Raw genomic sequence first — 19,662 nt, forward strand, 5'->3', positions numbered from 1 at the left:
TGATTTGAAAAGGAACTAATCACACTTGTGAGACAATATGTGTTCCGGTGAGTCTGACCTGTTGCAAGTACATGTGAGTATTTCATGTCGGCTCGTTGACTGTGTGGTTGCTGGATATCTACTTTGTGGGCACTAGAAATACATGTGAAGCAATGTGTAAATTTGACCCCGAAATCGGTGGGTGAGCAAAAAGACTGTGAACAACTATGATGTGTATGGGTAGGCAAAGAAAGTGATCACACTAATGTCATTCGAACAGACCCACACCATGGATCATATGACACGGAACGCGACATTTATGGGATCTCACAACATCCCTAATCGCGCCTGAAGCAACCCGTCGACGATATATAAGAGCGACTGTCCCTAGCCAAAGAATTGGTGAGCAATTAAAACAACCACACCGTGTACGTTTTCCTGACCGCAATCCGCTTTCAATTGGGGCTAAATCTAACGATTAACACGTCAGTGCAACCATGACTCGTCTTGTACTAGCCGCGGCCTTGATCATTTACAACCTCCTTGCGCTCAGCACGGGAGTGGACGCCGAATGCGAGGCCTGCCCTAATTGCGATTACGAGAGTATCAGTATATCGCAAGGGGATGCATGTCTTAACTACTGGACGTGCTCAGGCGACACCATCTCGTGCTTTTACCCTTCTGTTGCAAATCCGGGAACGTTCACAGAGTGCTCATACAGTCCGCCGAACGTAAGTAATTGTCTCTCATAGCAGTACATGCATACTCACCCACCGATGTTTGTAAAATTCCAGGATTGGGCACTTTCATCTGGCCCCAGCGACATATGTTTTCCGTATGCGGGAATTAACTCCAAGTGCCAACCTGGAAATGACCCTTACAACCTTGGCATCCCAGCCTGCACTGCTTCATACGGGTATGTTGGTGAGGGAAACAGTGCACTATTGTAAAGGAAATAGATTGAGGAGTCAAAGAGCCTGGTATTGATTGTAGTCGAGTTAGAATTTAGGCAGAAAACCTAATTTCGCAGACAGATGATTTGGCGTACTTTCGATAGTGGTCTTTCCATAGGCCATCACTCAATCTTATGCTCGTGGTCTCGCGCACGCAAGGTTTCGTTTTTCGTTGCACCCCACACATGCGGCCGGCGACAGCGCAACGAGCATGCGCATAGCACCGAGGCAGATCATAGGTGTTCCTTGTCCTGTCACTGCGTGCGAACGACTCACTAAAGCGACCAATAAAACCACTTCAATTTGTGGGGAAATAATCGTCCACTGTACACATCGCCGCCTCTGGTCAAGAACACAGTTGTCGGACCTGGTTCCTGACTACCAAAAGGTAAGCGAAAAGCTGCTCAGAGCGCACAACTCGGATATTGCTACAATGATGAGAGCTATGATAATTACGATCCTCTTGGATAAAGGAACAGCTGGATGTACTGTAGGTATGGCAGGCTAAATATAATTATTTGTTGGATTCTTCAGTATAGCATGGGTATAGAGCACTAGCCCCTGTCCCGTGTTAATCTTTAAAACTGGTCACCGTCATTACATAGCCGTCATTTCCATGGTGAACCCTGGTGAGCCTTTTACATAACTCTGTGTCATACGCATTACTGTTCCTTTTTGGACTTCTAGGAACCAGGTTTTGACGATCACGATTCATATCCGGGTGTGGTGATATCCTCGAGCTACTCATTCATTGCCGCCATTTCCCCTGCCGTCCGAGTCCTACTTCAGAATTTGGACAGTTGATCATGCCATCATGTCGTGCAAGATGACAGTTCGAATTCGGTCGATTTCCTAACCCTCCGCTAAATTTAACTCGTCGTTCACAGCCCCGCAGGGGGTATTTGCAGGTGCGCTAGTAATTAGACTGACCAGGCTCAGGGTACGCGGAGAGGTCAAGTATAGCTGAGCCAATTTGCACAGCGTCACGGTGACATGAGGGGACGCAAGGAACTTTAGGCAAGGATCGTCCTAATGCGATCCCGATTGCGACATAAACTGAAGGTAGCCGCGACACGGACTTACTGAGAGGGTTGCCGGCATGTTTTCCGTTCACAAAAAAGGTGCCTTGTGCAGTTTCCCACTTAGTCTTTCCTTGCTATGTGATGTTCCAACCATGGACAACGAGCCTTGAGGGTACGTATTGAGGTCGACTCAACCCTCACTCACTTATGAGAGTCTAAAATCTGGAACAGTAATAGCAGCGATCTTTCATGGAGTGGCAATCGCATGCACTGTGTTGAGATTGTCATATCGGTACTATGTCGCACAACTGTGGTGGGAAGACATGTGGGCAGCACTATCACTGATTTTCGATTTGATCTGCTTTACTTGTGCGTTCCTTGAACGACCACCGGCGTACAATGGTGGGCTGACGCAGAATCTGACTCACTGAAGTGGCTGACCGCTCAAAATTGTAGGCCCATGGTTGGTGGCCAATCGAGTTTTTTGGCTCGTATCCATAGCCTTCCCTTGTGTTCTCTGGTACGTTAATAATTGTCCTAAAAGTTCGTACTTCCTGTACTAACATCTTGCGAGGTTTGCGAGAGCCAGCATCCTATGCTCCCTCATACGCGTCGCGAATCCTGAAGGCTGCCTCGGATATGTCACTTATGGAACCGGGATCTCCTTCGCTATTATGTGGATCGGGACCGTTGCGCAAAAACTTTATGTTTGCGAATACTATGCATGTAGAATTCTTAATTTTGTTGCGATAACGCAACTCATCAGTGAGTTTGTCAAAAACTTGCCGGTCTTCAGGGTCTAATATGATCGCTCGTTTTTGCGGATCAGCGGACATATTTTCAGATGGGATGTTAGTTGCCCTGCCCATCCTGGTGTTCCGTGGCGTCCAACTACCCAAGAACCGGAAGATACTGGTTTTGCTGTCATTCACTGCAGCTATTTTAATCGCAGCCGTGACTATCCTACACTCTGTAATGTTATTCGGGCCCAGTTCTACAGGCATCGTCGTCATCGGACACGTCAAGGTACAGTAATATTCTAGTCGATTTGTTGGTTAAGGATCCATAGTAACATTCATATATAGGCTGCTATTTCACTCATTGTCTGCGATCTTCTCGTCTTGGTTACACTAGCGTATCGTCTTTGCGGTTTTGAAGACATCGATGCAACGGACAACAGCGGAACTACCGTGGTGTTTACCAGCGTTGATTTAGAACAGCTCGGAGCAGATTGCTCGAGATGTCCCTCGTTATTGAACGCCATTGGAACCTCCACGTTGTCGACGCATACATCAACTAAAGCAACTGACAAGGAACTTCCAAAGTGTGGGGACATTATTGTGGAGATGTCAACACTAACGGATGCGGAGCCAGGTGGTTGTCGAGAGCAGACCATCCAATTCCTTCTATAATCTGTTCCTAATGAATGGGTTTTACTATTATCATTATTTATGTTTTCCTTTGCGTTCAAAGGAACTTCAAACCAAAGGATTTGTCGCTGAGACGGGAATGGGTTAAATTCTGGGATCGACATTAGCAGGTTCTGTGAGATGACGTGCTCGAAATGGCAGGATGACTTGCCGTCCTAGTGTAGTGACATAGGATCAGGCATGACGCAGGGTCCGCGCGTCCCAATGGTGTCGGACTGCGTTGGAGTCACATGAATTCAAAGCAAACGATGAACGACTGTCAAACTGCGAATACATTAATTATAAAATGCAGCATCTATAGATACACCTCTGTCAGATGTAGACGATGTTGAATGCCCACCCTGATGTGAACGATGTTGAATGCCCACGCTACGCAACAAGTGACCGTTGAATCTTTTGAACACGCCTCAAACACCCGAGTACACCCCCACATCGACGCCTAAAAGTCCTCCTCAATACCCGCCGGACGCTGGAGCGTGCTGACATTTGCGCCAGGGAGCGGCCACCTCCGTGCGAACTCGACGACGTCTCTGCGGAGATCTTTCACCTGAGCTGCACCCGCTGAGCCCTCGGTGGTAGCGGCGCGGATGAAGTCTTTGAGAAGCTTGGAGCCAGCCTCTTTTTGGAGGAAAAGCGAAAGTTGTACAGCCCGGTGCAGGAAGCCAGCAACAACCTTGATGTCCTCCTCGGTCATGTCACGGGACGTAAGTGCTGATGTACCGAGACGGATACCGCCAGGAGTCTGAGCAGATGCATCGCCAGAAACCGCGTTTTCTGTTTGCCAAAGATCAGTATCTTGCATGAATATGTAAAAAAGACGGGTCTTACTGTTGATCGTGATGCCCAGCAGGTCGCACACCTTCTCGACTTTACTGCCAGTCAAGCCAAGGGGACGGAGGTCCCAGAGAACAAGGTGGTTGTCAGTACCTCCGGTCTGGAGTTTGTAGCCGTTCTCATGCAGGACAGATGCCAATGTCTGAGCATTGGCGATGACCTGTTTGGCATATGCCTTGAATGCGGGCTGAGCTACCTGCAGAAGGGCAGTAGCAACAGCGGCGATAGTCTGTTATAATTTTCTTATCAGCATGTGCTCAAAAGCCGAGACTTGGGGTACCAACGTTGTTATGAGGGCCACCCTGGCAGGCAGGGAATACAGCGTCGTTAACGCGCTTCTCGAGATCCTGGCTGTTGGGTCCGTCTTTTTTGAAAAAGATGAGGCCAGCGCGAGGACCGCGGAGGGTCTTGTGGCTGAGATACGTCGGTGTGAGAGGAGTCTCGGATATGAATGGGAAGCTCACGTCGTGGTGGTAACAACATCGCAGTACTCAAAAGGGTTGTTGAGTGTTTGTGCTGCGATAAGACCGCTGGTGTGTGCAATATCAGCCATGAGGTATGCGCCCTCTGTATCTGCGGTCTTCTTCAAGGCGGCATAGTCCCAGTCACGGGGATAGGCAGAGGCACCGCAGATGATTAGTCTGGGCTTGAAGATCTTTGCTTGCCGTGCAAGGCCTGCATAGTCGATAAGGTGTGTTGAGGGATCGACAGCGTAAGGGAAAGACTGGAAGTATATTGAAGAAGCGGTCATCTTCTTTTTGGCAGTCTGATTGACGAGATGTCAGAAACCAAAGCCACGGGATGACGTGGAAAAGGAAACTCGCATAGTAACCATGTGTTAGGTGTCCACCGTCAGGGAGGCCAAGGCCCATCAAACGGTCCTGAGGCTGGAGGAGAGCGGTCAAAGCCGCAAAGCTATTGGTCACGTAATGTGAGACATGGTCACACATAAGGGACGTGTCAGACGTACTTGGCAGTCTAGCATGAGAGTCATTGAATGTTAAGATTACAGAGCACTTGATTGTAGTAAAACACTCACAGAGCCAGAGTAGGGCTGGACATTCACACCCCACGTAGCAGGATCGAGGTTGAATGCTTCAAGGGCCCGCTTGCGGCAAAGAACTTCAAGCTCATCGATATGTTCATTACCACCATAGTAACGGGCTGCGGGAAGACCCTCTGAGTATTTATTGGTCAATATCGAGCCATTTGCCTCGAGAGTTGCGCGACTCGTCAAGTTCTAGGATGTCTCAGAATGCGGAGATAAAAAGATAGTGAACTGGGAGACCAACCTCAGATGCGATAAGCTCGAGTCCGGAAAACTGCCTCCAAGTTTCCTTGTCGATGATGTTCTGCACTTGAGGATCGATCTCTGCCAGAGGAGCATACAAGACCTTGTTCTACAATAGTGCAACTTCCCTGTAAACATATATAACATATGACTGCTTGAAAATAGTACGCACGAAGTCCGGTGTAGTAGAACTTGCCATTTTTCTAGAATTGAGGGCAAATCCTTGTTTTAAAAACAAGGATGATGAAGGGAGTTGGAAGGGACGGGTTATCAGACGCAACATCTGAATGTCGCAATCAGGCAAAGGATTAAATATTAAATTTTCAACGAGGTAACAATTCAAATGAGTCAGATCTGATATAAATCTTATTTGTTTGGTTTCTTCAGGAACAAAATAAACCAAACAAGTTTAAATAAACAACGATTAAGTATAATCGCTGAGTCTAAAAATATATAATCTATTTTCCGAACACAATGAAAGTCTAAGTATGCTTTTGAAAACAATAAGCTACTGCGCGAGTGTCCATGCGTCCACACTTGGTCCACACCGGCCGTTCATATAAAGGCATGATAAATGCCCTGGAGTCGTCAGTATTTCGCTCCCTAATCCTGACCGTCTCTTGCCTTCGTCTTCTCATTTTAACGGATTCTAGATCAGAGCCAGGAGCTCGACATACGTTCTTTCTAACGCCAGCTGCATCTGACAGTCACTTGCATTCACTTCTGCATATCATCTTTCTACAGTTATGGCACGCTCTCAGAATTTCTTCGTAATCGCCATGCTGGCTTCACTTGCCAGCGCGGCACCTCTTGCATCTTTCTCTACAAACGTCCTCGCATCAAATTCTTCAGGCTTTTCGCAAGAACAGAACGGTCTCGACGCGCAAAAATTAAATGCGCAGTTTGCAACTTTGTCTGCCAATGATTCTTGCACCAGTGCGTTCCCAAATTATTATTTTCGTTGTCATCCATTTACTGATTTTGTGACCGTGCCACAGGCGATGCTCAGGCATGCGTGGGCGGTGCCTTCGCACAGTGCGTTGGGAGCTCTTGGGAGCTCACGCCTTGCTCGTCTGGTCTGTCTTGCTTTGCACTTCCTCTCGTTGCCAAGGCTGGCACCAGTCTCGCTTGTGACACACAAAGTGACGCTGAGGCACGCTTTATCGCTGCTGGTGTTCAAGGAGGTACAACCGGAAATGGTACCACCAGTAGCAACACTACTACTGGCGGTTCAACTGATCCCACCGACGGGGGTGACTGTGGAGAGACCGCCACCAGCACTCCTAGCGCAAGCTCTTCTATCCCATCCGCTTCCTCAGCTCCTGTGTCTTCATCCCCACTCGCCAGTTCTACTCCCTCCATGAACTCGATGAAGAAGCGTCAGTATGGCTCCTCGTACGCACCCACTTTTGGCTTTGGCAGTCCCACAACCAGCCTCACTACTTCATCTACTGCTACCGGGACTGGCACTGTTTTGCCCACCAGCGTAGCGAGTTCTCCTGCAAGCAGTCCCGCATCAATTGTTTCTACCAGTGCCTTGGCGAGCACCCACGTCACTTCTACCCCTGTGACCACCTTTGGCTTTGGCACTTCTACTGGTATTAGTAGCGTTGCGTCGAGTCACTCTCCCGTTGTATCCACTGGCACTGGAACCGGGCTTCTCACTTCTTCGACTGCTCTTGTAACGCCTGCATCATCTACTGCATCCTCCCTGTCGCCACCCGCTGCATCTACCACCACTGGGGCGAACGGTGTTGCCACTGTGGTTGTTGTGACCACCGTGGTTGTTACTGTTACGGCTAATGGTACGGTTGTACCCACCGTGTCACCCACGACGACGGGTGTTGGATTGAACGGAACTGTGACGTCCCCCGTCCCTACTGCGACGCCAACCTCACTTGGTGGATCTTCTGCTTCACCATCTCCCTCTTACGCCCCAATCACCACCATCAACTTGAACAGTCCTTCCGTGACTCCAGTTGCAAGTGCTACATCCAGTGGTGTCAGTGGTGGTTTGCTAGTGTCATCTCCCATTGCCTCTGCGACGCCGATCACCCGGGTCCATGCTACGTCCTCTACCCCAGTGACTTCTGCGACGTCTTCATCTCCGTTTAAATTCGTCTCAGCATATTGACGAGTGGATTGTATTGATGGTGGACTGTAAGAATCGTTGGAGGAGTGGATTATATTGATAATGGATCGCAGCACTCTATGGACATCAGGACCTTCGTTCACATACCTACACGCTGTATCAATAGCTGTTGTACCCAACTTAGTTATGCGTTATATCGCTAATAGTAGATGCAGGACGTCTTATGATAATGTTTTCCTTGTGCAATGAACAAAACCTAAGATTAGGGTTAGGGTTCCACCGTGAGAGAAATACCTTGATTCTCCACTACTTACAGTTGGCAGACCTACAAACTCGTGTGCCAGCCTACTCACCAACCAGTTTTCTCCACGCACGACGCTCCAACGGTCATGAACAATATTATAGCACTCAACAATATCGAACAAGTCCTTGGCGCACAGGAACCCGAGTTATCACAGAACCTGACAAAGCTCTTTGCGAAGCTTCTCGAGCGAAATCAAGACCCCACATTTGTAGCGAACTACACGGTAGGTCGTGTTATATATTCCTTTATGCCATCATCTAGACCAGTGCGAATTAGGATGCCATCAAACTCCGATTCCGCCGAGAGTTTTCGACGCGGAAGGGTCACGATTCCCCCAGCTTTAGTGCTTTTGGAAAGGCATGCCATGGGGCAGGGATCGTGAAGACGCTGCTCGCTGTAGTGACGTCCCATCTATACTCGCCATCACAGCCGAAGGACCGATCTCTCGGCCAATACAATGCGCTCGAAGCTTTATCACTCCTTATGCAGACTGGTAATCTTACCGAGCGACGCACGCTTCTGGAGGACATGAAGAAGAACCATGTCATCAACATTTGTTTATCAGTGAGAATAGCGGATTTTCTGTCGCTTTAAGATCTCATGCACTTTTTAGCATTTGAATCATCCTCTTTGCATTTTCCGTCAGTTAGCAATCAATACCTTGCGCGTACTCGCGAGCGAATCCGTACTGGGAGAGAATTCATCTGCAACGGAAGCGGCTGATATCATCGCTGCGGTCTGCAGATTCGCATTAGAAGGGCCCGATTTCTTCATCGAAGGCATGCGATCTTCAGCCACGACATGGCAAAGTCAAATGGTTATGGGTGCCCCAGATGTAGGTTTTCCTATCCCGTCTTATCCATCACATGCTCAGCTAACCTCCTCGATGAGATACCCTCAAAACGAGCTGCGGAGCACGCGCCCCGATTTTATGCCATGGCTCAAGAGAGCGCTCTATGGACTGCACACGGCCTTTTGTGTACCACACCGCCGCCATCGCGAAAGCATTGTCTTGACATTTTGAAGAAGAAACCAGAAATTCTAGATCTCCTTTTTGACTGCGCCATCATCGCTCGCTCGCCATGGTACCCTGAAACTCAAGTCGATTCTATCGCGTGCGAGGTCCTGACCCTCCTCTTCCAATGGCCGTCACACATAGTCCCAGGCGTTGTGACGCCCCAAGACAATGCTTTTAGAGCTCAGGAGTGGAAGGCTATGACCCAAACTGTGACCATCTTGACGTCCCGAGAAGACTGGTGCGAGAGGATCATCGAAGTGTGGATGAAAATCGAAGAGGAGGATTGGCGTGAGGTCCGGGGGTAGGTGATATCCTTCGACCCTCCATTACACGACTAACCACCCATATAAAGCTGGTTTGATCGCGTCGAGGTTGATTACCACGCATTCGAGCCACCCGATGAAGATGCTTTCAGCCAGGTGTTTGAATATAGAGGTTTGTCGCCGAAATAACTCTCTGGATAAATATCCTTCATGGTACAACCGACTTACAGGCACATCCCGTATTGCTATGCTGAGACTCGTCAGTACTCTCAGTCACGCAGCCGAGTCTTGCGGTGTCACCAACGCCGAGATCGAGTCACTGCTCCGGATGGCATACCTTGCTTCACGCAAAATCAAGAGTACGAATGAGCTCGACCATACTAAACCGGAGGATCAATACATGAGTGTCGAGCGTGCGAAAGAGATTTTCCGCAGCCCTATGTACACCGTATCCTTAGGTATACAAGTGGATGCACCTCTCCAAATCGCAGACGAAAGTGTCATGGGTCCAACCGCTCTCGCACGTCTACTTGTCGTGCTCGCCCAGCGAAAAGCCTTTGATACCATTCAGGGGCTCAAAAAAGCGCCAAATGGCCTTTCAACCTCGACCTGCCTCAACCACGTACAACAAATCACGAACCCCGATGTCATCCACCGATTCCTGAAGATTGCACTGCAGCGCGTGAAGGCATGTATGGACAAGGGACGTGATCGTGCTCGCAAGAGTGACAACGATTACGCTAGGGCTGCGTTCACGAGTGCTGCGGAACTTGCCGCTGCACTGGTTGCATTTGACACCCAGACGCAGGGCCAGTATTCCAAAGAAGTGATTGGGGCGAGAAAGGAGCTTGCATTGTCGCTAGGCAATGCAGCTGAGATGGCTATTCGCGAGAAGCACTGGCAGCAGGCGTTATACTTTGGATCCGGTGCCGTAAACGTTGCCGAGAACATTCCAGCCGTCGAACTGTTGGACGCAACTGTCATGGCAAAAAATAAGCGGCGCGTCGAGCAAGCGAGGACTGCGATTTCTGGAAAATAGAAGGCTTGTGGCATTAATATGTGAGTGGTTTTTTTGGGGGTTCCTTTGCGCATGGTTCATCCAATTCTGTGTTCAGTGACCCCTGTGTACTCAGCTACCGCATCTGTGATGTATGATATATTGTATGTTTGTTGTCTTAATGTTGTCGAGTGTCTTGATACCCTGGCACTTATGCGAACCGTGAGCGGGGTGATCAGCTATGAACACTATCATTTAGTGCAACTTTTAAAAGTCGCAAAAGTGTCCCCATTACCTGGAGGTCACGAAATAATCAGCAGGGATGACATATTGTGGACGCGAAGGCACTCTAACGCGGTACCGAGGTCAAGGTTGCGCCGCGGGCTTCATTTGCTTCGGTCTTGTCATCGCCTTGGCTACTTCTCAGGAGCCAAGTTTCACCAAGAGAAGTAACAGCATTGAGTAGGTACCCCTCTGTCCAGTTATTCGACATTCTGGCGTTTGAGGACGGCGACAGCTCGGCAACATGTCTCGGCTTCGTATTGATTTTCATGTTTGCAAGCTCGCCGTTCTGGAAGAGGTGTAGTAAATAACGCTAACATGCCACTTTCAATTTTCAATTGCAATTTCTCTTGTACCCACATCGCGACCGCATACTACCCCAATCACAATAATCAAGTAACTGGTAGATATATCGACAGAATTATTGTCACAGAAAACAGCATAGCTAGAATGACAGACTAGATCAGTAGTATGAACAAATGGCGCAGATATTCAGGTCTTTTTCTTGAACAGACCCCAGAGCTTTCCTCTGCGCTCCTTTTCCTCGAGGCGCTGACGCACTTCCTCCTCCATCTCCTCCTCAGTAATAGAACCTCCAGTGGCATACCATAGAACAGTAGCGATGCCAATGAGGGCTGTCAGCACGCATCTACCAACCACCCACGTATCATTAGCATATTGCAACAACTGCTTCAGCTTGAACTCACCCAGCCATCGCCAAGATGCCTTTAGTCAGCCAGCCAAGCTTCTGCTGCCACGGCCCAAGCGGGAGGCCCGACAAGTCAGTTGGGCTCGCGTGTCCTGCTGCGTTGCCACTGTAGGGCTTCCCAAGCACAGCACACTGGTCGTACATAAATGATGGCACGCGGTCCTGTGCTCGCTCTTGTATGAGAAGTGGTGCTGTTATGAACTGGACCGCAAGGCCCGATTCAAGGTGCCATTCGACGTGACCTGCATAATAGCAACGTCAGTGAGAGTTGATGATGCAGGGGTTGACTTACAGTGGAAGAGCCATGCAGCCGGGGTTATCAGCGGTAACGCGGAGTGTGACGGAACCTCCGCCAGCAACAGTTACAGTATCACGACGCATTGGGTTTGCTTGCCCTTCGACAAGCGGTGGGTTCAGCGACGGATTATCGGAGGTATAATTCGTCGCTCTGTGGACAATCTGCACCTTGTACCCGTGCAAATGACTGGAACGCAACATAAGATTTGTCAAATACCGAAGGTAGGAGGAAGGAGAAGAAGGACACGTACAAAGGATGCTGCCCCGTATCGGTGTTCTTCACCACAAGGTCGACCACATCTCCGTAGTTCAGCAAAAAGCTGTACGGCCCGTATGCATCTTCGCTAGTGGCATTTTCGCCCAGGCTCAGCGCGCTCATGATCGCGGGTACTAGTGGTGCATTGTACACTATATTGTTTATAAACCCGTGATTTGTCCCGTCGTTCATGGTGTTGAAGCCGAACAGAAGGTCAACGGTGCTTGTAGGGGAGACTGCGGGCTCGATAACGACGGGAATAAGAGCGCTGTCGTTTGTTGTGCTGTAGGAGGGCACCGGAGACAAGTTAATGAGGTTGGAGGAAGCGGAGTACGTGATGGTAGAGGTAACGTCTGCGAGCATTTTGAAAAGTAGAAAAATGAGTGACACGATCGCGTGCTCAGGAAAGAGGATGACCTACTTGGATTCAAACTACTGGGAACCTTGTCAAACATGGTTGTATCCATGTTTGCATGGATGGCCCAGTTCGACGAGGTATCGTTCCTCGCAGTGACCAGTACAGAGTAACGCTGCGCCGCTGACACACTCAGTATATCGACGGGCTGCTCCTGCGTGTCGGTCTGCTGTAACATGAGTCTCCTGAGTGTCAAATGCAGGTGGAACCAAACGCACCCCATCAGCTTCGATAATCCGCATCTCATGCCCGTCGATCCAGAAGAAGAACCCCGCGAGCGCGCTCATGTTGATTATGCGCAGTCGGTATGTCAAACCGGGCTGAAACGGAAGGGTCGCATTTTCGTTAAAACCCACTGCGCTTGTCACTGGGGACGGGTTGCTTCCTGGGATCGGTGCCAGGTAGGAACCATTTTGAGAGAAATATACGATGGCAGATTCTGCAAGCCAATGCAACATGAATTAATAAAATCATCGAAACATTTCCAACATCCGTCCATCGGTATAGTTCATGGTAGATGAGGCAACTCACGCGGAACAGGCTCCGACCCGCCTGGATTCGCTATGCTGAGGAAGTTTTTCAAGAGGACGGGGTGCTCCAGGTGGTACCAGTCACTCAGCACAACAGTGAACTCGGCGTCGTAGTGCCCAGCATAAGTTTCATTTGGAGAATGAAGGAGGAGAGGCGTGCGCAGACCATCCACATATAATCCCTACATGAAAAGACACAAAATTCAGCGATACAGCATTGACACACAGAATTGTGCAACATCGTGGAGAGTAAGTCAAGTTGAACAGACATGTGAAGTAAAAAAAGTGAAGAGGAAACCGAAGGAATAATACGAAGGAGAAAAAGAATCAGAAAACAGTTACGTGAGGTCGTAAATATAAACATAGAGTTCTTTACTTACGTTTGCGTGGCCATGCGCCCAGTATGTGCCGACTTGCCCGGAGGAGTTGATGGGTACAACGTAGTCAAACGTCTGGCCTGGGGGTATGCCACTACATCGGGGTAAAATATCGTTGCATAGACGTAAGCGGGCATAAACCATCAAACGAAAGACATGGACAGTAGCGCAGGCAATGCAGCCACTGCATGGTCAAATAAATTTTACATACCATTGTGATACCGCAATTGCTCCGTCCATCCAGGACGTCGAGTTGAAGAACATGCCATGGTGGTGTAGTGTCGCAGGTTTGTCAATGCCGTTCGTTACATGTACAAGCAATGAATCTGCTGTAGATACCTCGATTGGTGGAGGTCTTCATGGAGGATCGAAGGACGAAAAAGGTATGAGATGCGAATTGACAGTGAATAGTTAATTTCAAGAAGTGCTCTAATACCATGAGGTGAGAGAGACTCACGGCCAGGTCCCGTTGACACCAATGACACGGCGTTCGAAGAGGCCATCTGGATTTGCGTCCGGAACGTAGGTGATGTTCCACCAAAGTTCCTGTATACCTGCCAGCGCAGGAGGCAAGAGCGCGAGCAAGGGAAGCAAGCGACGACACCACATGGACGTGTATGTGGTAGTTTAGACCCCCACGTTGGGCTAGTGATTCCTAGATGAGATCAGTTCAAACGAGAGAAAAGTCCTCAGAGGAGAATAAGGAACGTGGAGAACGGGTGTTTGATGAAGAACTGCACAAGCTGCGTAAGAGGCGAAGGGGTTGACAGTGACCCTTATAATAAGCTTCATAGCTAGCCGAAATTTTTATCTGATAAGCACAGATCTAGATGATTTGAAATTTGATGAATGACCTTGGCGACACCGCAAATGTTTGAATTGGATTAGATTCGGCATTCGGCTTAATTCGGTGTCAGGTTCGCTCTTCGCCAAATATTATCAGATAAATCAATCATGCCTCGATACTACCTAGTTTCATTCTTCCACCATCTCCGAAAAACTAGCCGCAATGGCAAAGAATTTGTTCAGCGTCAGCATCTTCTTCATCGTCTTCAGAGAAACCCTTGAAGGCGCCATCATCGTATCCGTTCTCCTTGGTCTCGTCGAGCAGATCGTCCATGGTGACATGAACCACATCATGACTCTTAACGAGCACACTCGGCCCGTTTCGACTCACCAAAACGACAGTGAGACGACTATACAAGGTGAAGGAGAATCAGATGCCACCCTCAAGAGGCGCTTGATCCGCAGACTTAGAGTGCAGGTATGACTGTCATTAACCCGCGCTACAGCTAATGTTCATTGACTCATGATGAACAACAAGATTTTTGCTGGCGCAGGCATAGGGTTGTTCATCGCATTCGCTTTAGGTGCTGCATTCATTGCAGTTTGGTTTACTGAGGCCTCCAATCTCTGGTCTAAGGCCGAACTTCTCTGGGAAGGTCTGTATTTTCCATTAAGATCCCCACTCGCTCCCAAAGCCCTTTCTCTTGCTGTGCCGCGCAATAATACTGACCTACATCATGTCCTCAACGTGTTATTAAAACAGGTATATTTGAACTTATTGCCTCCGTAATGATCTTTGTCATGGGCGTTACCATGCTCAAGTTGGACAGGGCCAAAGCTAAATGGCGCGTCAAGCTCCAGCGCGCGTTTAGTGGTCAACGTATGTGTCCTTCCTTCTTTTTTCTGTTGTGCTTATAGAGTATTTTCCATCATCATTGTCAGACGTCGACCGTCGTACAAAGACTGGGAAATGGGTACTCTTCATCCTTCCAATGATCACTGTCTTGCGTGAAGGTCAGTTTTTGTGCCTGGGTGCCTTTACCCAATGTTGTCACCCCTTCAACTAACGCCTAACAATCCGCAGGGATTGAAGCCGTCGTATTTGTTGGCGGTGTCGCACTCGGACAACCCGCGGCTTCGGTTCCCATTGCAGCAATCGTGGGGCTTATTTGTGGCCTTATTTCCGGCTTTTTCATCTACCAGTTCGCTAGCCGAACGAGTGAGCCTTCGCTTATTATCATGTCATACCATTGCTTACCTAGTACACCAGCTCTAACAATTTTCCTTGTCGTTATGACGAATTTTATCCTCCTCATCGGTGCTGGCCTATTTAGTAAAGCTGTCTGGTCTTTCCAAGAGTACGCCTTTAACGAAATGCTTGGCACCGATGTCGACGACTCGGGCGGTGATGGACCTGGATCTTATGACGTACGCGGGAATGTGTGGCACCTTGAGTGCTGTAACCCTTCGACCGATCAGGCATGGGGCGTGTTTAATGCCGTATTTGGATGGACGAACAGCGCAACTCTCGGTAGCGTGTTGAGTTATGTGTTCTATTGGGTTATGGTGATCGTAGTACTCGTGCATCTGAAGTACAAAGAAGTAGGTTTATTTCTGTCTGTCGTCTTCGCCTTGCTAAATTGTACATCAACAGGGTCGTACCAAGCTTTTGGGGCGGGAGTCTGCAGCGGGCATACGCAGGCGGCGCGCAAGCGAAAAACGGGCAGAGCAAGCGGGCAACGAAAATCTCTCCCAAAACCCTCCCACGAACACCACCCAAAGTCCACTCGCTAGCGTTGGTTCACCAACGGGGCTTCCCCAATGATATCAACACCCAAGGGAATTTCCTTTCGCCCTCCAAAATTCCGCCGCTCGGCTCGTCATGAGATGCACGAGCTGGCACACTGTGGCAGCTGCTACACAGGTACATAGGTACTAAACACGCTCTGCCGTATGGAGCGCCGGTACTATATAACTGTCGAATCAGTACATATTTCTCTTGATCATGTATTGATTTACTACATATGTCTTGTGCTACCAAGCCTGGCCTGTCCCAATCCACTATATATATACCCCCATTACCTGGAATAAATATTTGTTAGACTTTCCGTCTTGTTGGGTCACCTTAACCGAGTCTGGCCTCCGCTAACATAGGCCCGGGTCTACTAGCACATGGATCAATGACAATGCATCAAAGCGGAAGTAGTATGGCAGCCTCATCAAGGATAAATCATGATTCATCTCACTTTATCTGATAAGACGGTTCGCAGAACATCGGCCGATTATCAGATAAGATGTCGCCCCATACGGCTGTACCCTGAATTCCCGCGAATAGATGAAGTACTTCTGAGCCGAGATATTCTTGGCTGTCGATGAGCCGCCTCAGTGTAAGCCCAGCGCGCGCGTGCGGTCGGAGATTATGGTCAGGAGTAGTGATCTGTCCTGCAAGGGTCAATTGTATGAAAGCACATTGCAACACCTGTGCCAATTATGTACTCAGGCTGCAGCCGCACGTAAAGCGTTCGTGCGGCGGATTTCAGGGCGTTGAAATGAAGTGGATCAACCCGGACAGGGGTGATTTGGCTGCGGTGATGCACGAGGCGTGCCGCGAGACGTGAAAATCACAAATAAGTACTTACAATCATGTTCCGCATACCAAACCCGAGTGTTTGGGTAGTCCCTGAAATTTGAAACCAAGAAGACGGGAACGTGCTTCGATTTCTCTTCGTTGTGATGTACATACAACGCATGAGACTCATCACACCATCTCGGCGGTGGAAACCAAGTTCGTCAGGATGTGTGTTTGTAGCTACCGTGAACTTGTCACCATGATGTGATCCAGGGAACTCCCCTCTACCACCACATATAAATACTAGAAGCAAGCAAGAAACTGCAAGAAAGTACTAGTAGCTCGGTTGGCAGAAATTTGGAGCCTCCGAGGGATGTCTAATATAAATAGACCTGACGATGTGAGAGAAATGCGCATACTTCTGTTAACTTTTGCGGCGTTATATCGAAAGCCTCGGAGCAAACCTTTACTCAAGTACTTCTACAATCACATAGGACACATTCATCTCCGATACTGCTCAGCGGTGCGCATGCACAAAGTTAAATACAACGATTCAGAAAAAAATGCATGATACTCGTACAGGTATCCTCCAAGAACTTGTAATGATATAAAGTACAATATGATTTGTTAGCGTTGGAGTCATTGTCATGCATATGCCGAAATCAAGACACGCGATAAAATGTTACGCTTTAGAGGAATGGCGAAACCTAGATATCGAGGCGGAAAAGACAGTAGAGTAATGTGGGAGCATTGCAGGCCGGGCACGCAGACCTGGCCATGACAGCGTCGATGATGCACCTTGAGAAATGTGCTTCAACATGGAGGAAAGCAAACCGAGAATCAAACCACAAACCTGTTACAAAAGATATGGCCACACATCGTCGCAGTTGTATCATCGCAAGGATCTCGAAGGCAAAGTCTGCAGTAAAGGGGGGACGGGCCGTTGGTGGGAGGAGAATCGGCAGGGGGCACCTCAGCAAGATCATTTTGATCCTCTTGAGGTGGGAAGGAGTCTATCGAAGTAGCCACTGAGGGCAAACGGATATAACTGGAGGCTCCCGAGGAAGGTCGGGACGGAGCGCTTGTTGCAACAAGATATGCACGGTTCTCTCTAACGTACTCTGGTATAGATTCCACAGATACGAAGACGACGGAATGGTCGGAAAGAGGGCTTGATGGAGTTGATGAAGGCTCGGCGTCTAAGAAGTGGTCGGCGGAACCTTCGGAGGTCAATGGAGACAGTGGAGGACGACTTTCGGGATGCGAATGATCATCCTGGGTAATGCTAGGGGGGCTCAAGCTACCATGCTCAGATGGTGTCGGAGAAGGAACAAGGTTGCATGTGAAAGGATCACCTGACTCAGCGGGCGGCTGAAGCTCAGCAGTGCAAACTCGGGGAGACCCGATAAACTGAGGAGAGCCAACTTGTATGGGCATGAAGCTCGCCGAAGAAAGTGTGCCATCCATGGGGGACTCTGACAACGACATGATATCGGGTTCCAATCCAGGAACGCAGCGGTCACGCCCTAGAGGCTCATCGACCTGCTCGTGGCTCATGTCTATGTCGAGAATGATCGGTTGGATAGTTGGATTCCTCTGGAGGGGACTGACAAAGATATCTCAGAAATCGTTAACTAAAATCCAAAACTAAACGAACCATGTTGCAATCTTGATCCTGTAAATTAGTTAAGTCGAGCGAAACGTCTTGGGTAGGACGCGTGCGTTCATAGACCACTGAATCTAGGACTGTGTGAGCATTGATTGCGGAGTGCTGTGCGGCCAAAGGATGACACGGAGAATGTATTAGTATTAGTTTCGAAAGAATTGGGATCACGGATCTTACTTGCTCTAACACATCCAGATCAAGAACGGAACCCAAATGTGCAACACCTGATTGGAGGTTGGTAATGCCACATTCCTCCCTCAAGCTCACCGCTACTTCAGAAATCTGACATGTGAAGAATCAGGACTATTGTCCTCGTAACATGCGGATAAGTGTGGGTGGGTGGGAGTCAAGCCATGAGACCGCTCTCCGTCCACTACGCGCTCCAGGCCTAGGGAGGATTGTTCATCCTGCAGGTCCATCGCATCATCTGAAATGCCGTGATGAATATCAAGTGGTGGATCTGTGACTTCTTGGGATTCCACGAGCGCATCACAGGAATCAACCAGTGAGCCCTCGGCTGCCTTAGGCTCAATAGCTCCAAGCGAATCGGCAGACGACGGGATTTCCTCGGGCTCGCTGCTCACAACATTATCAAGGGATTTCTCGTTCACCGGCACTGTCGAGGTGCTGGTGCGCTTGCAAATACCGCAATTACAGGGCCCACCAGCTCTCTCGCAGACTTGGCAAGTACATGAATTGGTTCCATGCGTCTGTAACTCGTGGGCCGCCAGAGCTAAGATCGTCGCGACAGGTTCCCCACAGGTTCCACACGCGAAGTTCGCCACGGGCTTGGGCGCAGTCACCGGCGCCTTTGGCAACTGCATCATCGAGACGTCCTTCTCACCATCAGAAGATTCTGGGATGGGCTCCCGCGTGGATAAGGCATCGAGGATTACATTTACACTAGGCTGCTCCACGGGAGCAGGCTTCGCAGCTGGGGAATGACCGAACAGTGAGGAAGGATACTGAAGATGGATAAACAGTGCGCGGCCGCTGTAGGGGTAACTGTATGCTTTGCATTTTGATGCTGGTTACGGGCATCGGGAGATGCAAATTCTTGGTTGCAGTATCTGCATTCATATCCGGAATGCTTAGCCTCCACGTGTTGCTCCAGGGATTCTTGGGAGCGAAACTCCCGGTCGCAAATTCTGCAATTGTGATTATGCTTTGTTCTCTCGTGCTGGTCTCTTCCGTCTAAAGTCCTGAACGTACGGTCGCAGTAAGTGCAGTCATACTCGTGTTTCGATTCGGCATGCTAGATATACAGTTAAGGTCAACACCGAGATAGAGACGCAAAGTGCTTCGTACCATACGGAGAGCGTTCTTGTCGACAAAAAAACGATCACAGATGTTGCACGCGGGCATGGTGGTAGCAGTAGATTAGTAGGATAGATACGTCGTTCCTGTCACGCCACCACCAAGCCTGACTAGCTGGAAAAGTCAAAGAAGCTGCGGTGCCCGAAGATATGGGGGATAGTGAAAGACGAATATATGAGACGGCTGTCGGACAACAAAAGAGAGAACGAAATGCCACTCTTTCGAATTGCTGTCAGTAGGACGACAAAGGTCAAAGGATTTAGTGACGTCGTCAC

At 49.1% G+C, this 19,662-nt stretch overlaps 8 protein-coding genes across 8 annotated transcripts; 5 read left to right on the plus strand and 3 right to left on the minus strand.

Moving 5' to 3' along the window:
* Positions 1-51: 51 nt before the first annotated feature.
* On the plus strand, positions 52-1,086 carry EDB91DRAFT_1130698 (uncharacterized protein). Its single transcript, XM_041318616.1, has 5 exons — positions 52-73; positions 137-177; positions 260-407; positions 470-710; positions 774-1,086. Exons 4-5 carry the CDS (start codon positions 477-479, stop codon positions 927-929), a joined length of 390 nt encoding a protein of 129 aa, XP_041177611.1. The 5' UTR covers positions 52-73; positions 137-177; positions 260-407; positions 470-476; the 3' UTR covers positions 930-1,086.
* Positions 1,087-2,184: 1,098 nt separating this feature from the next.
* EDB91DRAFT_1028648 (uncharacterized protein) lies at positions 2,185-3,186 on the plus strand (the record flags this gene model as incomplete). Its single annotated transcript, XM_041312682.1, has 5 exons — positions 2,185-2,356; positions 2,411-2,474; positions 2,529-2,719; positions 2,784-2,980; positions 3,040-3,186. Coding segments are annotated over 5 exons (771 nt in total), but the record flags the coding sequence as incomplete, so codon positions are not given.
* Positions 3,187-3,544: 358 nt separating this feature from the next.
* Positions 3,545-5,884, minus strand: EDB91DRAFT_1130703 (serine hydroxymethyltransferase-domain-containing protein). Its single transcript, XM_041318617.1, has 9 exons — positions 5,682-5,884; positions 5,511-5,618; positions 5,258-5,458; positions 5,189-5,196; positions 5,043-5,133; positions 4,683-4,984; positions 4,503-4,632; positions 4,213-4,447; positions 3,545-4,158 (listed from the first exon to the last, which is right to left on the minus strand). Exons 1-9 carry the CDS (start codon positions 5,790-5,792, stop codon positions 3,824-3,826), a joined length of 1,521 nt encoding a protein of 506 aa, XP_041177613.1. The 5' UTR covers positions 5,793-5,884; the 3' UTR covers positions 3,545-3,823.
* A 404-nt stretch (positions 5,885-6,288) lies between these two features.
* EDB91DRAFT_1052759 (uncharacterized protein) lies at positions 6,289-6,704 on the plus strand (the record flags this gene model as incomplete). Its single annotated transcript, XM_041313694.1, has 2 exons — positions 6,289-6,445; positions 6,508-6,704. Coding segments are annotated over 2 exons (354 nt in total), but the record flags the coding sequence as incomplete, so codon positions are not given.
* Positions 6,705-7,893: 1,189 nt separating this feature from the next.
* On the plus strand, positions 7,894-10,430 carry EDB91DRAFT_1130708 (uncharacterized protein). The gene is made up of 6 exons (XM_041318618.1): positions 7,894-8,128; positions 8,182-8,469; positions 8,519-8,740; positions 8,797-9,224; positions 9,276-9,358; positions 9,417-10,430. Exons 1-6 carry the CDS (start codon positions 7,991-7,993, stop codon positions 10,223-10,225), a joined length of 1,968 nt encoding a protein of 655 aa, XP_041177615.1. The 5' UTR covers positions 7,894-7,990; the 3' UTR covers positions 10,226-10,430.
* Positions 10,431-10,720: 290 nt separating this feature from the next.
* On the minus strand, positions 10,721-13,819 carry EDB91DRAFT_1130716 (Fet3 protein). The gene is made up of 10 exons (XM_041318619.1): positions 13,507-13,819; positions 13,261-13,404; positions 13,053-13,143; positions 12,674-12,854; positions 12,361-12,581; positions 12,149-12,308; positions 11,723-12,080; positions 11,522-11,658; positions 11,173-11,416; positions 10,721-11,114 (listed from the first exon to the last, which is right to left on the minus strand). Exons 1-10 carry the CDS (start codon positions 13,656-13,658, stop codon positions 10,958-10,960), a joined length of 1,845 nt encoding a protein of 614 aa, XP_041177616.1. The 5' UTR covers positions 13,659-13,819; the 3' UTR covers positions 10,721-10,957.
* A 190-nt stretch (positions 13,820-14,009) lies between these two features.
* Positions 14,010-16,103, plus strand: EDB91DRAFT_1130723 (iron permease FTR1). The gene is made up of 7 exons (XM_041318620.1): positions 14,010-14,313; positions 14,374-14,491; positions 14,599-14,715; positions 14,778-14,849; positions 14,920-15,054; positions 15,106-15,437; positions 15,490-16,103. Exons 1-7 carry the CDS (start codon positions 14,059-14,061, stop codon positions 15,658-15,660), a joined length of 1,200 nt encoding a protein of 399 aa, XP_041177617.1. The 5' UTR covers positions 14,010-14,058; the 3' UTR covers positions 15,661-16,103.
* Positions 16,104-16,695: 592 nt separating this feature from the next.
* On the minus strand, positions 16,696-19,639 carry EDB91DRAFT_1130725 (uncharacterized protein). The gene is made up of 7 exons (XM_041318621.1): positions 19,379-19,639; positions 19,077-19,325; positions 18,375-19,035; positions 18,248-18,342; positions 18,062-18,175; positions 17,258-18,000; positions 16,696-17,202 (listed from the first exon to the last, which is right to left on the minus strand). Exons 1-7 carry the CDS (start codon positions 19,433-19,435, stop codon positions 17,112-17,114), a joined length of 2,010 nt encoding a protein of 669 aa, XP_041177618.1. The 5' UTR covers positions 19,436-19,639; the 3' UTR covers positions 16,696-17,111.
* Positions 19,640-19,662: the final 23 nt, after the last annotated feature.

The sequence above is a fragment of the Suillus paluster genome (assembly GCF_016628075.1).
Source record: "Suillus paluster strain FC165 chromosome Unknown EDB91scaffold_23, whole genome shotgun sequence".
Taxonomy (NCBI): Eukaryota; Fungi; Basidiomycota; class Agaricomycetes; order Boletales; family Suillaceae; genus Suillus; species Suillus paluster.

Coding starts and splice junctions, on each gene's coding strand:
- EDB91DRAFT_1130698 (XM_041318616.1), top strand. CDS start 477: ATGACTCGTCTTGTACTAGCCGCGGCCTTGATCATTTACAACCTCCTT. Junction 711..773: donor GCTCATACAGTCCGCCGAAC/GTAAGTAATTGT, acceptor GTAAAATTCCAG/GATTGGGCACTTTCATCTGG.
- EDB91DRAFT_1130703 (XM_041318617.1), bottom strand. CDS start 5,792: ATGTTGCGTCTGATAACCCGTCCCTTCCAACTCCCTTCATCATCCTTG. Junction 5,619..5,681: donor GTTCTACTACACCGGACTTC/GTGCGTACTATT, acceptor GCACTATTGTAG/AACAAGGTCTTGTATGCTCC. Junction 5,459..5,510: donor TCGAGCTTATCGCATCTGAG/GTTGGTCTCCCA, acceptor GAGACATCCTAG/AACTTGACGAGTCGCGCAAC.
- EDB91DRAFT_1130708 (XM_041318618.1), top strand. CDS start 7,991: ATGAACAATATTATAGCACTCAACAATATCGAACAAGTCCTTGGCGCA. Junction 8,470..8,518: donor TCATCAACATTTGTTTATCA/GTGAGAATAGCG, acceptor TGCACTTTTTAG/CATTTGAATCATCCTCTTTG. Junction 9,359..9,416: donor CCAGGTGTTTGAATATAGAG/GTTTGTCGCCGA, acceptor ACCGACTTACAG/GCACATCCCGTATTGCTATG.
- EDB91DRAFT_1130716 (XM_041318619.1), bottom strand. CDS start 13,658: ATGTGGTGTCGTCGCTTGCTTCCCTTGCTCGCGCTCTTGCCTCCTGCG. Junction 13,405..13,506: donor GGTGTCAACGGGACCTGGCC/GTGAGTCTCTCT, acceptor TCCTCCATGAAG/ACCTCCACCAATCGAGGTAT. Junction 12,081..12,148: donor TCCCAGTAGTTTGAATCCAA/GTAGGTCATCCT, acceptor AAATGCTCGCAG/ACGTTACCTCTACCATCACG.
- EDB91DRAFT_1130723 (XM_041318620.1), top strand. CDS start 14,059: ATGGCAAAGAATTTGTTCAGCGTCAGCATCTTCTTCATCGTCTTCAGA. Junction 15,055..15,105: donor CCAGTTCGCTAGCCGAACGA/GTGAGCCTTCGC, acceptor CTAGTACACCAG/CTCTAACAATTTTCCTTGTC. Junction 15,438..15,489: donor TGCATCTGAAGTACAAAGAA/GTAGGTTTATTT, acceptor GTACATCAACAG/GGTCGTACCAAGCTTTTGGG.
- EDB91DRAFT_1130725 (XM_041318621.1), bottom strand. CDS start 19,435: ATGCCCGCGTGCAACATCTGTGATCGTTTTTTTGTCGACAAGAACGCT. Junction 19,036..19,076: donor ATCAAAATGCAAAGCATACA/GTTACCCCTACA, acceptor ATCCATCTTCAG/TATCCTTCCTCACTGTTCGG. Junction 17,203..17,257: donor GGCCATATCTTTTGTAACAG/GTTTGTGGTTTG, acceptor ACATTTCTCAAG/GTGCATCATCGACGCTGTCA.